General features: G+C 36.8%; 1 protein-coding gene across 1 annotated transcript in view; it reads left to right on the forward strand.

Annotated features, from left to right (window-relative positions):
* Positions 1 to 17,569, forward strand: part of LOC306946731 (putative oxidoreductase ZK1290.5) — a gene marked incomplete at both ends in the record, with an annotated part of 37,522 nt that overhangs the window by 14,690 nt on the left and 5,263 nt on the right. Inside the window, 2 exons of the mRNA XM_079535834.1 lie at positions 1,583 to 1,684; positions 14,908 to 14,999. Of these exons, the coding sequence (XP_079391960.1) occupies positions 1,583 to 1,684; positions 14,908 to 14,999 (194 nt within the window). The remainder of the gene's footprint in view (positions 1 to 1,582; positions 1,685 to 14,907; positions 15,000 to 17,569) is intronic.

Consider the following 17,569-nt stretch of genomic DNA (forward strand, 5'->3'; position numbering starts at 1 on the left):
TAATCTTGGTTGTATCAGCACACTTGGTGTACCATGTCTTGATAATTTCTTGCATCCTAGTGATGGTAATACACCCAATTCAGATCATGAATTGATACATAACATTTCGGAGGCTGCTTCATGCTGATCACTATATATACATATACATAATGTTAGCAATTTGAACAGAATCATAGACTTTAATTTCTGTGCCCTTTAAATGTGAAAAGTCCCTTTACTTCTGAATTAATAGAAATTGTGTTATCTGTAGGTGCCACAATCACTAAGTAGTCATAAACCACTCTGTTTTAAATGTGTGAAAGTTGTTCTCGTGTGAAGGTTAGTTTTTCCTGCAGCTGTGTTTTGACATTTGAACTTTAGGTCCTCAATTAGTACTGCACCACCATAACTTGATTGTCTGTAAAGCATGCTTTAAAAAGCTGGTAAATACAGCAGTCAATTGTGATTTTCTTAAGTGCATCCTGATACCGTGAATCATTACTTACAATTTTCAGTTAGGTTTATTAAGAATATGATTGTAAGAGACCTCAGAGTATTTCTTTGTCCCTCTACAACAAAACAAAGTCTATGTCCGTGTCATTCTCAGCAGATAAAAAATGTAGTCTGTTCCTAAAAATGGCCACTGATAGCTATACAATTCTTGACTAATATTAAGCTGTTTTGATTATTATTATAAACTCATTTCTTGCCTCTGAAATTAGAATGTTTGTGTTCATGTAATCCCCCAGGGGAAGAAATACCTTCAGCAAATGAAAATGTGTGGGTGCAGGTGTGAATGTGTGTATGAACGAAGGTGAAGTGGTAGAGTTTGGTTTGTGACGTGCTTATTGCTCTTATCGCTCCAGGGGTGTTATGGAAAGTTTTCTGACACGCATTGGAAGTACACAGATTCTCGTTTAAAATAGCTATGCTTAGTTTACTCAAATACAGTGGCAGTTCTGTTTCTTATGGCTATATTCTGCTATTCTTTCACGGCTAGCTGTGCTGTGGTGGTTAGTGCATGACTGGCAGAAAGACTATTTTACCCTGTGTATCAGAGATAAGGTACCATTTCCCCACTTCAATGAACTCTTCTTGCAGTCAGAAGGGCTATATTTTGTGATCCAGTAGATGCTTTCTAGTCCTGAATGTGTATGTTTCTAATTGCAAAGTATTTTTTATTGTAAAAAAAGCCCAAATTACAATAAGCGTCATAGAATGATGCCAACATTGCGTGCTGAGCAATGTTACCTTCTCTGAACTTCAAGACTTGTAGCACTGCGGTGGTAGTCAAGTCTTAATAAACTAATGACCAAAATCCCTTTAATTTAAATGGGACCTGTTATATGTTGAAAGCTTATACTAACATGACCATGAAATTCTAGTTAGAGTAACCTAAGCCTGAAGCAAAAGTGCGACTTCGGCCACCTTTCCTTACTAATAAATTCTTATAGGATTTAATTTATTAAAACTGAGTGGATGTATTTGGTAATGATCATGGAGTTGTGTTTTGATAATAGTATGTTAGAGGCCTCTGTGGAGGGAAAGTGCTGCTTCATGTGATTTGACATTTTTTGAAGACTTCGATACGTTTCTTTTCCAGATCTTTATTTGATACACTGGCCTGATACTCATGTTCCAGGTAAAAGCAATCAGGAGGTTCGAGCTGAAACCTGGAGAGCAATGGAGGAGCTTTATGAGAAAGGTAATGTAATAATTAAAAACTTGTCTTTGCAGAAGGAATTATGATGTGTTTTAGGCTTTGGGAAATCTGTAATGAAAGGTGTTTAAAAAAAATAAAAATCATTTGAGCTGTGTGCTCATATTTGGATCATATTTGAGCACATCAGTTATTTGAGCCTCTTTGAAAATTGCAGCATTAGCATTCTGGTAAACTAAGAGAGTTTTATGTTGCTTTTCAGTAATATGGTTCCAAGTTTTGCCTGTGAGATTAATGGTGTGCATACTTCCTTGAAAAATTCTACAGATTATGTTGAAATGTTTATGTTACAGCAGAATGTCTTTGTAGTCGCCTCCACTGTTGTCAGTATAAATCACACTACCAAGTTTTATTTCGTTTTGATTTTTTAAAATTTATTTTAGGATGTCATTTTTCACTTTATCTTGTACTATGCTACTTTATAGGACCTATTTGTGTTTCAGAAAATGTCAACAAAACAATCTGGATAGGTAGGAACAAATATCAAACTGCAAATTCTTTGTTTTTAACTTTTTCAGAAACTTTCAGAGGAGGGAGCTATTCTCTCAAGTTGATCACAACAGTCACAACAGTGATTGTAGCAGTAGTGTGCTGCCCATACGGCCTGCATGCTGTATGTCTTTTATCAGTTTTATCTGGGTAATAAACCCATTTTTTTGAGCTTCTACACTTGAAGTGTTTTTGGTTTGCATTTGGAAACACAAAAGTAAATTATCTTTGATACATCTTTGGTTTCTGCTTTTTATATTAAGCATAGGGAGGTTGCAAAAAGTATTTTTTGCTGTGTAAGGGATTACAACATTAAGTTTTGAAAGAAATACTGCACCAACCACCAACCTCATGTTTCAAGGCATCAGTGACGTAAGTCCAAAGATGGAGTGAATCATTCAGCAAGCTATTTTGCTTTTCCACTGAAAAGTGCTTTCTGATGGGTGTTTAGGCTAACACATGTCATTTGTGCCTGGGTATGCCATCTGGATTGCTGCAACTACGTTATATTTTCACTTGCTGTTACTATTCCTATCCTGATTTATTTATTCTGCTTTTGCTTATATTTGTGATTTTCTATTTCATGTCTTTCTAATGCAAAAGATTTTGAGCTATTCAGTGATCTTCAGTAAGACACTGGAAATGCAATCACTGAATTCTTTTTTATTCATTGTTTCTATGCATGGTATCTATAGATACTGAGGTTGTATTTATTTATTTATTTTGCAGCTAGGTTTCTTTGTCACTTTGCACTGCCGTTTTCTTAATTTAAGCATTCTGTAGGCTCACGATTCACGCAGGTTAGCTTAAGTATTCCAGCTCTGGTCTACTTTACCTTAGGTGAATTTGCCCTCACCTGTAGATGATTTGTTAGTCTGATTGAATCAAGTGCCTTTGAACGTTAGCCTACACAGTTCTGTGTTAAGGGATGCAGACTCTGCATGTTCTGACCATAACCAGAAACTATTATTGAAATGATATGCAAAAGTTAACCACTCTGGAGATGGAAATGCAATGATTCCTGAGGAAAATGTTAAATAACTTGTTTGCATGGTTAACCACTAGACTTTCAGTTGAAGATTGAACGATTACTGCATATCTTTGTGACTTGCTATGTGTTATGTGAGTAAAGTGTTAGCCTCAGTACAAATTGAATACATGACTTGGTCAAAATCCTTACTTGAGGGGAAAAAAAGAGTTTTAGGCTAAAGGGTGAGTTCTTCATTTTCACTGAATGCGGCTTTGGTGCAGGTAGTCATTGGTTCTTGTTTGCAATACTGTTTTTTTTAGGGCATGTTTACTGGGGGCCGGCTTGAAGCAAAGCAACAGTAGAAAATAAAAACCTTCAGGTTTAAGGATTGTCTATTTAAAAATGAATAATATTCCTCAATCCATTCATGAAGGAAAGATTGAAGTTATTTAACTTGCTTCTGGGTTTAGCAACTAGCTGTATCCACACTGAGGAGTTTCTGGAAATGCAGTGACATTAAACATAATTCTCTGTGGAAAAACTGGTTTGTAGTATGGGATTAATAATGCATATGTGCAAGAGACTGGTAAGATGATAAAAAAATCTCAATATTGACCGAAGTCTTTGGTCCAGCTGAGGTAACAAGATTTTCTTTAATGACTTCTTTGTATTCACAGACACTTTGATTGCAGATATTTGAAAATCTCATTCTTTCAACCTCTATTTAAATCCTGGTTGATGTTTATTCTACAAAATTTCACTTACCTGAGGCAAACAAGATTTTAAAGTAATGTAAATTATTAATAGCCTTTTATTATAACTTTTATTTATAAAGTTATAAAATATAAAGTTATAACTTTTATTATAACTTCCTGAAGGGAGGTTGTAGTGAGCTGGGGGTTGGCCTCTTCTCTCGTGTCATTAGTGATAGGACCATAGGGAATGGCTTCAAGCTACGGCAGGGGATTCAGGCTGGACATTAGGAAGTATTACTTTTCAGAAAGGGTGGTCAGGCACTGGAATGGACTGCCCAGGGAGGTGGTGGAGTCACCAAGCCTGGGGGTGTTCAAGGAAAGGCTGGATGTTGTGCTGAGGGACATGGTTTAGTGGGAGCTATTGGGAATAGGTGAACGGTTGGACTGGATGATCTCTTAGGTCTTTTCCAACCTTGGTGATTCTATGATTCTATGATCTATGATTCTACCCTATCAGGCAGGTTATCAGAAGTTATCAGTATCATGAGTCTGTAAAAGTCTTTGCAGGTTGGGTTTGGTTTTTTTTGTGTTACAGTATGTTTTGTATTGGTCACAATGGTCAAATGCATTTATGTTTATAGATATGAGTTTTTTTTTTTTTTTAGGATGTGTAAGCAAAGATGGATTCTACCATGTTCATCTTAGAGTCACCAAGTAGTAGCTGAGACCTAGGGTAACAAGGCTTGTAGGCCTTTTGGACTGAAATATCTTCTCAGCCAGTTTAGGAGAGAGTATGGTTCTTGAGTCTGTGCACCTGTCTGGGTCAGCATGTGCTAAAACCCAGTCCTCAGATGAAAAAGATCTCTGTGTGATAGGTTAAAAAAAATCTAAAAGATTTTTCTATATTATTTGAATAAATAGTTTAGGGAGCAGAAAACTTGAATGAAAAGTTAAGCAAAGCTCCTCAGATTAGAACAGGTCCAACTTCAGAAAATTCCCAAATGCTTCTGGCTGAAGAAATAGCAGGTTTACTGTTATTTGAATGCAGTGTTTGCAAATGAAAATGGATATGTAAACTGATGCATGAGCTTTCACTGAAACATATAGGCATCCTTAACTTTACTTTTTCATAATCTTTCAGTGCCTTGTAGTGCTTTCTCTGTTTTGTCTTAAGGAAAGTTTGAGGTTTATCTGTAACATCAGAAGCTTCTATTAACTGGAAAGCAATGGGTTTAGGTGACAGAAGGGGGAGATCTCCTTTGCTTTCAATCAGAAATCTCCACTGTGGCTTAACATTATCCATGTTTTTAAGAATCTTCTTCTTGTATTTCATCGAAAGCAATTTTTGGCGGTTAACATTCTTTAAAAAGAATCACCTGTCCTGATCTGATTTTTAACTGGAAATATGAACAACTTAAAACAGGAAAGAATCTGAGTAGTGTTTGTCAGTATTTGTCTTGTTGCACTTTGTAGCTGACTGGTTACCATACTGCAATTTTGGCAAGTGCTCCTTGGGTTCAATGTGCTGGCAAATTTTTGCAAACTAAATGGAGTCTAGTTGCTGCCTCAAGGCTGGGGTCTCAGAGGCACACTTGGAAGAAATTTTTTAGCGCTCTCTCCATTGTGCTTGAATCCAGCGTTCACCTTCCTAATGCAACTGAGCAATTGTCTTACAATCTCACTTCAGGGTAAATAAGTTTTCCCAGAGTCCCAGGTGATTTCCATGAGGTTTTTATAAGGAAACTACGACAGATGCAAGTTTTACCAACTTCAGGATTTTAAGTCCCTCTGTGTTGAATCTGAAATGTGGTCAATCCTGTGTTGTTGTTTTTTTGTTTGTCTGAGCTATAGAGTCTGTGGCAGACCAAACATTTTCTCCTGACTAAATCCTTCAGTATGTTTCTTAGAGTCTGTTAATGGTCCTAACGGCATCTCTCCCTTGTTATCCTATATTTTATACATTTCTTCTCTCTAGCATTTCTTCTCTACAAACAAGGCAAGGTTATGCTTTTAGTTTGTTATATTTCAAATATTATGTAGTGTAACCAGATTTTGGTGATTAAATTTGCTGTTTTCCCATAATAACCTAGGGAAGGATGTGCTCCAGTCCTGATCAGTAAAAGTGGGTACATATTTTGAATGACTTACTAACAGATAGCTTTTTTATCATTCAGTATCAAGAACCAACATTTATTAATTGTACATACACTTCCCTAAACCATATGGGAAATGTATTAGAACTGTTAGTCGTTATGTTAATGAGTTATAACAGCGTCTAATTCATGAGGTATTCATATTCAGGTTAACTGTGCTGTGAGAATTGTGCTGTCCCTTAGTGTAAGTAGTAGCTTTAGAGTAAGTAGGGATTGGAACTCTGCACCTGGGTTTGTTAATCCTGAGGAGTGGCAGCAAGTTCCATTGAACAATTATTGAAACATCTTTACTCTGATGATTAGGAACAAATAATTGTGGGATAATACATATCATTTCCTTTACTGTTTTTTTTTTTTTTTTTTAAATTGTGTGTATCTGATGGTACAGAATAAAAGGCTCTACCAGTGCTAAATAGATTAATTTAAAAACAGTGGTAAGACCAAACTGCTAGCAGTTTATTCACAGTAGGAAAGCTCTTGCTGTTAAAATGGATTTCTACTAACAGAGGATTAAGTACTCTAGAACTTCAATGTCAAGAATTACTTTATTTCAATGCTATTAAGCCTGGAAATGTAACATATTATTAATATATATTTTATATGTATATATGTTTTAAGTATGGTGATTTGTTAATCTGCTCCAGTTTGACTGTAGCAGTTTCACAGGAGGCAGTCAACTGTCACTGTATGTCATAATGTCACAGTGAGAATAATTGAGTCTGTATGTGTTGTCCGGTACTGAGAGGCAGAGAATTCTGGACATGTCTTTGTTCAACAGGCCTCATAGATCATTTCTTTTAAGATCTATGGGGTAGCAGTGCTGAGAAAAAATGCAGAATAAAACCTTATTTTGGTCAGCGAGACATTTGTGTGTAATAACTGGGTCTTCCTGTTGTAATAGCTGAAGTCAGCTAGGATTCTTGTAATGACAAAGCTATGGTTTGAATTTTTGTGGTCTCGTACATTATCATTTTGTGGAATTATCCTCTCTGATTCCTCAGGACAGAGGCCAGGCTGCCTACAGAACCCATTCCAAGATACATACATTGAGTCAAACATTCCCTTGACAACTGCAGCGTTCCTGTATAGGCATCATTTGTCTGCCAGCAGATGAAAGCAGTGTGGGCAAACTGCTTTGACATCATGAATAGTCATTATGTATGCTCACTGGTAATTGGTCTGTTTCTAGCAAAATAACCCTTTCCATATGTAGTGTCTTTAATGACCTTGAGTTTGGCATTGTGGTTAGCCCATCATCTTGAAAACTTCGTACACACATGCACATGATTACTTGTCCCGTCATCTAAAAATACTGGGAAGAATGTGGATCTCTAGCTAGTTTTTGACTGTAATTGGGAATGCTGTTTTTCTAAAAGTTGATTTTTCCTTATCTGCATAGTTTAAGCAGTGAAGCTTTTGCTTACCGAGATATTTGTGCTTGCATCAGAAATTCCTTACTGTTCTAATTATCGTCTGTGTTAAACAGATACTCTTGAAAATAATTATTCTGTTAATTTGTTAGTTTTAGTTGTATTTGCATATGATTTTAAGGAAGTGCCATAAAGTAGCAGAAACTGTTTAGCCTAGCATTGAAGTGTAACTGAGAAAAAAGTTGTTCTGCCTAATTCCAAGTGAGGGAAGAAATCTGGCCATCCTTAACAATGTTTGTGTCCTTTTCCTTTCTGGGCACAGACTGGTGCAGTCTTCATTTTTTCCTTCTGCATTATCTATCAGTTCTTAAAGGTATGGGTGGGAGGTAAGTAAACCAAATACAGTTTTGTGTAGCTGGCACAGATTTCTAGTACACCAATTTCTAGATGGTATTCTGCTTTTACTTTACTGAAAAATAATTTTATATCTCTGTTGATATTATCCCATGATGAACAACTCATGTGCACTTACGTTCCATTTCAACAAATACTTATTTTACAAATGTTCATGCTGGTAGAAATCGTATGGAGGGGCGTGTATGTGCAAGTTGCATTAAAGTTTTTAGTAAGTAAATGACTTACTTAGCAAGACATCTATTTCACACTGTGAACTGCATTCTCTGTGCAGATAAAGATGTCTCTGGGCTTGTTGTTATCTGAAACAGTTCAGAGATGTGTTTTTATGGTTTGAAGGTGGTTGCTGTTGGTGAGGATGTTGGTCGCACCACACCCTGTTGATCAGATAAGACTGCAATAAAAGACGTATAGAAATGACAACACATTTTTATGTTGAAAATCACAAAGTAGTCTTTACAACATGCAGCATTTTAATAAGAAATTGCCATTGAATCAGGCGTTTTGGTGCAGATGTGAAAGCGGGAACAAATCTATATTTGCACAAATGTCTACTCCCTTTTGTCATACTTTGCTCTTCTTAGTAGCAAGCTTCATGTGCAATTCTAAGTGCAAAAATAAGCCCTCAGACTTCTGTTTCATGATTTATTGCAATGTGTTATTTGTATTTTTTTCTACTAGCACATTAAGCCTATTTTTGATAAATTTAGGGTGAATCTTTTTATTTAGCTTACTGAAAGAAAATGTATGTTTGTGTACGTTCCATATGCATATACACAGAAGTGCATAGAGGTTCCCACCTGAACACAAGAAGCCTTGGGAAGATGGCAGTGTTGAAATACATTTCAGTGGGAAGTCCTTGTCCAAAAGATCATTTTGTCTCAAGCAGTGATGTACATTATTTGGGGAAAAGGTATTGCTTGTCTGCTCTGCAAATTTTGAACACTAAACCCAGGGTAATAGACCCTGAGCTAAATCAGTGTTATTTTATTGACAAGAGATGGTTTGTTCTTATTTGTATTTGTTGGGAACCATTATCCTCTCCAGTGTGGAAGTCCCCAAAGTATCCCAGTTTAGGAAACTGTGCCTTCATAGCCACAGGGAGGACAACCGATTTAGAATTTATGTTTTGCTCATGCTACTTTCAGAGTGCTTATTTTAAGGGTGTACACAGTGTGATTGTCATTATGTATTCAGCTGAGTCTCTGGTAATTCTGATCACATCTTCACAGTGTAGTGTATGGTGACAATATTGCCTTCAGGGGTTGTTTCTGTACCAAGTTGCTTTTACAGCTCAGTCTGCCCATCTGTTCACGAGCAGCTGCCTTTAACAGATGCTTCAAAATGCTCTCAATATAAAAACATATTTTCAGGCTTTTTTAAAGCTGTGTTCTACTTGCAGTATGATCCTACATGCTGAAAGCTGGCATGAGAGAGGGAAATATACATCAGGGGAATTGATTCAGTTTTGAAGACACTCAGACAGCCTTTGGCAGCATTTTTTAATGTAACTTGATGTGTATCAGAATTCAAGAAAAAAACATGTCAGTATAACTAAGATGTTGCACTGAAGTGATGAAGATGAGCAGCCAGAGTTGGAGACTGAAAATGCATTTAGCTCCTATTGCAGCATTATGCAACTTAATAACTACTGAACTGTTGTGTAAACAAAATGTTCATAATTATTTTTCAGTCACAGGAACTGGAATTTGACTTTTGTTTCCTCTCAATTTATCATGATTCAGAGGTGATCTGCAGGATGGAGTTGTAGTAGCCCGCAAGTTGCTTCAAGGCTGGTAATGCTCCTGTACTGTTGTGATGGATAGGAAATGGGTCTTCTCATCACTTTTGCCACAATCTTCCTGTATGCAATTAGGCCAGCTTTTGGTGTCTATCTGTGAAATGGGAGCAAGGCTTATATCATAGATCTAGAACTCAATTCTGACTGGATCTGTTTAAAACTCACCTACATTATTTGTGGAGGCTTCGGCTTGCACCCTGCTTGTGGGACACACTAAGCCTGCAGCATTCATTACTTTAGCAAGCTGTGCTGAAATCTGTGCTTTATGATTTCTGTAAGGAATGCTATTTGCCTACGGAGGAATTCTTAACCTATATATCACAGAGGCTGTGGGCTTTTCCAACCTGTGTAACCTCCTGTAATAAAGATACAGTTGCTACAGTTGACCTCTTGTGAAAAGTGGATCTTTGTGCTTTTATTCTGTGGCCTGAACAGGACATGTAACAGAACTGGCACTGTTCATGCTGTGGGAATTTTCCTGTCTCTGACTGGTGAAGGGAGCAGGCAGGGGGAGGAAAATTGGCTCTGCAAATCTAGTGTCCAATTTTGTCGTTTACAGAAACTTCTTGACCTCAACTTTGTACAGCTAATGTTACAGAGAGTATTTAGAGGTTTGATAAATATTCTTGGGAAAGATAGGGCTAACTATTGCATTAAAATAGTGTTGTGATGCCAAGACTGTGTATTTATACTTCATTGCTGCAAGGCTAGCAGAATCACAGAATCATAGGGGCTGGAAGGGACCTTCAAACATCATTGTGTCCAGACTCCCTACAAAGGCATCCAGGAGTGTCTTGAATGCCTCTAGAGAAGGAGAGTCCACAACCTCCTTGGGCAGCCTGTTCCAGTGCTCCATCACCCTCACTGTGAAGAAGTTCCTTTGCGTATCGGTGTGGAACTTGCTGTGCTCCAGCAGCAGTGTCTATAGAACTCCGCTTAAGTTGATGTTACGCTAAGTAAAAGAAAAAATATCCAGTCACCTTCTAGGTTGCCTTTAAAAATGCTTTATACTTAACACAACTACTTGTGAACCACTCTAATAGAAAGACTAGGAGTAACACTGTGGTAAAATTACCTGTATGGTGAAGGCCAAGTTTACTATGTGCATGATGGAGAAGACCTTACTTCTCTTCCTTCTGATATGTTTTCTAATGTGTCTTTCAGAGTCAGAGTAATTCTGCAAACTGGCTGAAAATTTCTGTTCTACCATTGTGCACTAGTCAGTCAATTATTAGCAGTTGTAGAAGCATCATCATTGCCTTGAAGTCTGTGCATAGTCACAGAGCAGGGCAAAGCCTCACTAAGCCTTACTAGCTAACAGGGATTTGCATACTTATTGCTTGTTGCATCTCACAGTTTGTCAAAATCTTCTATGGGCTAAACCACTCATTTCCCCAAAAGCACGTGAGGAGGATACTTTCTCTCCCTGAATTAAAGCTCTATCACTTTCTAAATAAGACAGTATATCTTTCAGAAAGGTACTTTCTAGAGAGGATTGCAGCTAGTGCATTCTAAGCTTTTATCCCAGAAAAGTTGAACTTTCGGGCAAATTAAATTGAACAAGTTGACTTCCAGACAATCCGCTGACTGAAATGTATTTAAACACAGTGCCTGCTTAGAAGATGTATTTATTTTGCCTAATTTCTGGAGCATTCTGGTACTTTTGAGACCTGTTCCACAAACTGTTATTGGTCTCCACTTTCAGCAAAACTGGATGTATTAGTGCACATGTGCAAATATTTTCATATATGCAAGGGTGCATTTACACTTAATTCTCTGGTAAACTAACCTTATTTTTCCACCTTTGCTTGTTCACATAAAGGGGGAACCTAATACAAATTGTACTCTACAAATTTTGTAGCATACTCGTAAAAATCTTTACATCTTAAAGGCTTAGCTGATATAAGTACATTCTGGCCCTTCTTGCTTTCTTTGCTATGTCTTACCAGCACCTTGTTCCTGTCAGGGAAAGGCTGGGATGAGAGAGAACCTGCTACACTACATGAATGTTCCCGTAAGTGAGAGCAATCTTCAGCTGCTTCTTCCAAATCTTAGCATTTTTGTGGTGCCTGAGCAAAGCACAGTAATTACAAGGAAATCTGCTACCTATTCTTAAGTATTTTGAGGTACTGAAAGAACTATTGCATACAACTGACTTTCTCAGGATGTATAATTTTTTTTGTTGTTACAGTGCTGATGTAATCATTTCATGGATCTTGTTTGTTATACATTGTCACAGGTAATGGGTTTAGATCTTCATTTTTGTGCCCATCCTTTTCTAGTTCTTCATTAGAATCGTAAAATAGAATAGTTAATGTTGGAAAAAAACACTGAGATCATCTAGTCCAACCATTAATCCATCCCCATTCATAATAATTCAGCAAGTGCCAGTTGTGAAAATAATTCTCTATAATCTCATTCTCTGAAGCAGTCTTTCCCAGATTTGGACAAGTTAGGGCAAAAATGGTAGTATTCATTCAGCTGGATGGAAACAATTCTCTGAAGTAAAATCTATTGCTTGTTGGTTGAAATCTGGACTTTGCATTTTTCAGGCGATTCCATTGTTTCAAATTCATGAAAATTCATGTTTCAAATGCTTCCAGCGTGCATTGAAATAAAATTTTTAATACAGTCGGACTTTAATAGTTTTCATATTTATTGCATTTCATTTTGTAATTTAATATCAGAGCTAAAGCACTTCAATTTTCCTGTATAAGACTGTAACCAATCGCAAAGTAATTAAGTTGAAATGAAGGGTTCTAATTTTACCAAAACAAAATACCTAAGTTTAATGAATGTGAAATGGTTCAATCGTTATCCCTTTAAAAGGTGGGAAAGCGCTGTTTCCACAAAAATATGAAAATTCTAGTCATTATTTTTCTGTTCTGTGGGAAAATATTCATTTTTCTTGGCAGTTTGGAATTTAGCCTTTGCAACTAAGCATAGAAGTGTCTTAATATCAGTTTTAGTAAGTGTAACTAAGATTCGAAACAAAGCATAACTGATACAAAATTTCTTGATGGGATCTCTAGCCAAAAACCTACAGTGAATGCAAAGAGTGTATGGGACAGACAACTCGGAGTCAGCTGGAAGCAAAATGTCTTAAAAAATACTGTAAGGAAAAAAAAAAGCAATGATTTTTTTTGTGGGAATGGACAAGTTTAGTAAGAGCTTTCATCTTTTATCTAAGAGATTTTTTGTTATAATTCTGCCTGAAATAAAAGCTTTGTTCTTAAGGGCAAATTGAAAGCATGCTTTTTTAACTCCTTAGCTTTCAACAATAGTGTATGATATTTTGGTTCACCATTGTATTAAAAATGTAAATGTTTTTCTCACTTCTCTGTCAAAATAATTTATTAATATTGACGCTGCAGGGTAATTTGTTAGTACAAATCAAAAGCTTGGGTTTTCCCCTTCTGGCAGATTACATACAGATTATATAAGTTGCCGTAATGCAGACTGTAACTTAATTATTTTATGCATCTTGAACAGTGTTCATTTCTGCAAGTGATAGCTGCCTAGTGTGTAGTTGCTCATGTATTTTTTCTCCTTTTTATATTCTCCAAAGGAAAACACATTTAAAAAGCAATGGTATGTGTGCAAGGTATTGCTGCTGTGCAGTAGGTCTGTCTGCTTTCACTGCTAAAATATGTGAAAACAGAGCAGTCAAATTGCCTGTATTTGTATGTGGTGGTGCAAATTTTATTGTTAAGGGTTTTAACATTGTGTTTTTAACAACTAGCAGTAAACTGTAACTTTACCTATAACTGTGCTTACTGTAATTGCTTTACTTACATAATTTCATAGGATAAGCCTAGAAAAAGTTATTTATTTTGCTTACGTAAATCTAACCTTTTGATTTTTAAAAATGCCAACAACTCACCAGTAACTAGTGTGTTATTTTTTAATACATAAAGCATGTACACATCTTCTGAATGGTTTCCTAGCTAACATTTAGGAATAGTTATATATTTTCCTCCAGTGTTTTCATTAACTTCATTCTGGATCAAGCAGAATTCTTCCTTTTTTTGTATTCCCACATTTCAGTTACATTAATAGTTGCTTTTTGTGTGTCTGTATTTGAACTTCCGTATCAAGGCAACTCCATGTACTTCCCTGCTGACCTCAAAACAGGGCAATTCTAACTGCAGGATAAAGAGAATTTTGGTCCAGAAATCTTTCCTTTCACATGAAGTGCCTGAAGTTAGCCAATGACTATAACTTTTGGCTTAATTCCTTTCTTTTTGTGGATACAGATATTTGTATGCAAGAGGACACGCGTAAAGACATGGTGTGCATTGTGTATATAATCGGCTGGGAGCAGAATTTGATGGGACTCCTGTGTGCACACACCTTGAGGCAGAGTTGCAGATTGAAATGTGAATTCAGTCAGTAAATTCATTTACTAAGGAATTGAGTCTGATTAATAGTCTGCAGAATCTGCAGCCTAAGGAAACCGCTGCTAGCCTGGTTGCACGTGGTTTCCCTATGAGCTGTGTTTAGTGCAGAAGAGGATCAACATGTCAAAGAGTAGTCAGGTTTGAAGTGTGGTAGCAGGCCTGTACTGGGAGTTGTACTTTATCATACTTGGGGTTTGAAGGGAGGTGTCTGACTTCAGAACTGTCCACACTTAATTCACATGCATGCACATTTAGAGTTTATTTAAAAAAAAAAAAAAAAAAAGCCTTTATAACACTCATCCCGTTGTATTTTGATTGGCATGTCAGGTTGAGAAACCTGGCTGTTCTAATTCTACTGCACATTCTACTTCCTACACATTTTAACTTCTTGGTTCTTGTTAGTTATTACTTCAAGTTTTTATTCTGAGTTTTATGTAACATCTCAGTAATAAGCTAGTAGAAATAAAAGCAGGGTTATGTAGTTCATTTGAATTGTGTGTCCTTGTGTTTTGTTGCTCACACCTTATTAGTCTTCTGCAAAATGTTCCACTTTTCTTTAGTTTTGGCAGGCTGTTCAGAACACCATTTCCTTCTTTTCATTCTGGTGAGATCCAATTGTTCTTTGCTTACACTGCAGGAGCCTTTCCCAGAATTTAGCCCAGAGTTTTTATACACTGGGGAGTTTCCAGTGTGTTTAGATTATAAAATGATTTCCTAGTGTGACTGACAGAACCATGCTTTCAGATAATGCTGTCAAAGTACATTTTGGTGGTGTTTCTCTGTGTCACGTTACACTGTTTTGCTGTACTGAAATGATCTGTACAAATAGTTTTGTCATTTGAAAGTGATATTTTTCAAGCAATCTTCCCAAGCAGAATCATCCCAAAACTTTTTTTTCCCCTGTTCCTCTTGTTAGGTGTGTGTAGATCAATTGGCGTAAGCAACTTTCTTATCAGTCATCTTGAGCAACTACAGGAAGACTGTCTGGTTACCCCACATGTTAATCAGGTGAGTGGAGAAATAGATTTAAGAATCTAGTTATGGTTTTGGGTTAATAACCCACTCCTCCCCATCCTGGTGCCTGGAAGACTAAACATAACTAGCCTTACTCCTGCAATTTCCTCTCTTTCATTTCTATACATGCATTGTAAACCACTCAGGAAGGCAATTTGAACTGGGGAAAAAAAATTCTTCATCCTTTCATTCCCCCGTGTTCTCCCAGCTAGTTGTCAGTGATTGGTTTTAAGGCCCAAACAAATGGTTAGTGCATCAGTTTTTGATGATAAAGCAGTTGAGGAAAAAATTCAAGTAGCACTAAACATTTAGTGTCCCCAGAGTAAACAAGGTTTTGGAGATCCTGTGCTTGAATACTAAGTATAATTTCTCAAAGCACCACTGAGGTGATACTGTATCCATGCAAGTGTACTGGTACACTTGCTCTCTCTCCAATGAGGAGATACACTAAATAGTCACCTACTTATGAGCAGACTTCCAGGACACTGACAGCTGTTCCAATTCCTACCACTTGCTGCTAGTGAAAGTGCACTTCTGCTAACATAGAACAGGGAACTGGAATGGCTGTGGTACAGACACATGCTTTTTCCTTTTCAGCAGGTGTAGAGGCTTTTTTGGCAGGTTTTTATTGTGTGAAGTTAGAAACAGGCATAAAAGGATTGCTCAGAGTGTGACAGAACATCTCTACTTTTTGTTGATCACTAGACAGAAGGCTAAAGGACAATTGTGAGTAATGTAAAATGTACTTAAAAAGAAGGAAAATACTGAAGTTCAGTTATTCAAAATAAACCAGGCACCAGGTTGTGCCTGTTAAAGAATGCGTAAATTTGCCAAGGTTCAGTTGTGTCATCTTTTCAGAAATATACCTCTTCAAACCTTACCTTGGAGCTTGGCAGACATTGTTGCTGTGTTAAATAAGAGTAGCTTTTCAGTGTCCCACCAAATCACTACAGATTAAAATGTATAATTATGGAATTGTTTTGCAAATTTCCTCTTATCCACACTGTCAGCGTTACCAGTCTCACTGCTAACAGAAGTTACTTCTTGATGGAGTCCTTTGTTTTGTGGCTGAAAGAGGAGTCAAAAAGTTGAAACCGTAGTGGTTCTGAAAGATTGGTGTTGAGTGTTTGTGTCTGTGCCCAGGACTATTCCATTTATCTCTCTGTATTTAAGTAGTCATTTTTTTTTAAAGTGGTGCACAGCACATCCAAATAAAAAACGTCTGTACTGCTGCAAACTGCTCCACTTCTAGCACTTTCATTATAGCATTAATTGTCAATTGTCAGGGCTATGGAATCTTCAAAAGAATATTTAGTGCTGTTCCTTGCTCAGTGTTGGAACTTGTTGCTGAGTCTGATGAAGAGATCACTGAAGCACTATAGAAGCAAGTGCTATAATTAATTCCAACTTTATTGCCCAGTATTTGTGATACCAAAGAACTTTGCTGTGTATACTCACAAGGTAGCCTACTCTTTCAGTGAACTTATTTCTAAATACAAAACATTTGCAAGCAATGATGACATTGAAATTCTAAGTATTTAAAGCATAAATGAAGGAAAATCACTTCTGTTTAGCTATTTTAAATTATCATAAAGAATTTACGATATTCGTGCAATTCCAACAGTTCTTATGGTATTAAAACTGAAAGTTATTTGTCTGTGAAGAGAAAGAAGTAGGAAGACAGGAGAAATGAAGTTGTGTGTTTGACTTTTGCTGTCTTTATGTACCAGGTGGTAAGCAGTGTTTCTGTTATACCGATTGAGTTGTAAGCAGTGCTGCTTCTTGGTTCCTGAAAAAAAAAACCAACACACTATCGTGATGTTCTTTACCAAAGTAGGAAAGACCAGCCTTTTCAAGACTAAATATTTTCTGATAATGAGCATGCAGCCTACTACTAAAAGTACTGTCAACTGTTCTATGCTAAGTATTTCATTCTAACAGTGAAGAATGAGACAAGATACAGGTTTGTGTTGCAGGATTTGTAGTTGATTTGGTGTACGTTTAATGCAATAAATACACTGAAACAAGATGGATCCTCTCCAAATTCTGTGCAAAGGTGCTCATCAGTATTTATTTACTTTTTTTTTTACTTCCGTGGAAGTTCAGTTAGCTGTGGTATGACCTCAGAAACGCTTAAATATTGTTAATGTCACCGTTGATATTAAGCCGTAATATGTAAATTTGTACGAGGTAGACATGCATTTTAGGATTTGATGCTATGATTTTCAGGCATTTGTATATAAACTCACTTGAACTGTTCCTTTATGAAGAAAACTCAATTCTGGGCTGAAATTTCACTTTTTTAAAGGAAAAATAATTTTTAGTCTATGCATTCTGCTTGAGAAGCTGGCTGGAATCCAGATGCAGGTAAAGATCCACATGAAAAGATCTGCAGCGGTGTGGAATGAGTTCCACACTGGTATGGAATGGTAGTGTACTGTCACATGGACCTTACTGAGAGTCTAGGTCCCTGCATCAGGATTGCTGTTAGGCTTAACTTTTCTCTCTTTGCAGCATGACTGTCATAAAAAAAATCTGTGCTTTTTTTTGCAGTGCCCTGGTGG

The sequence above is a fragment of the Tetrao urogallus genome (assembly GCF_951394365.1).
Source record: "Tetrao urogallus genome assembly, chromosome: 5".
Classification (NCBI taxonomy): domain Eukaryota; kingdom Metazoa; phylum Chordata; class Aves; order Galliformes; family Phasianidae; genus Tetrao; species Tetrao urogallus.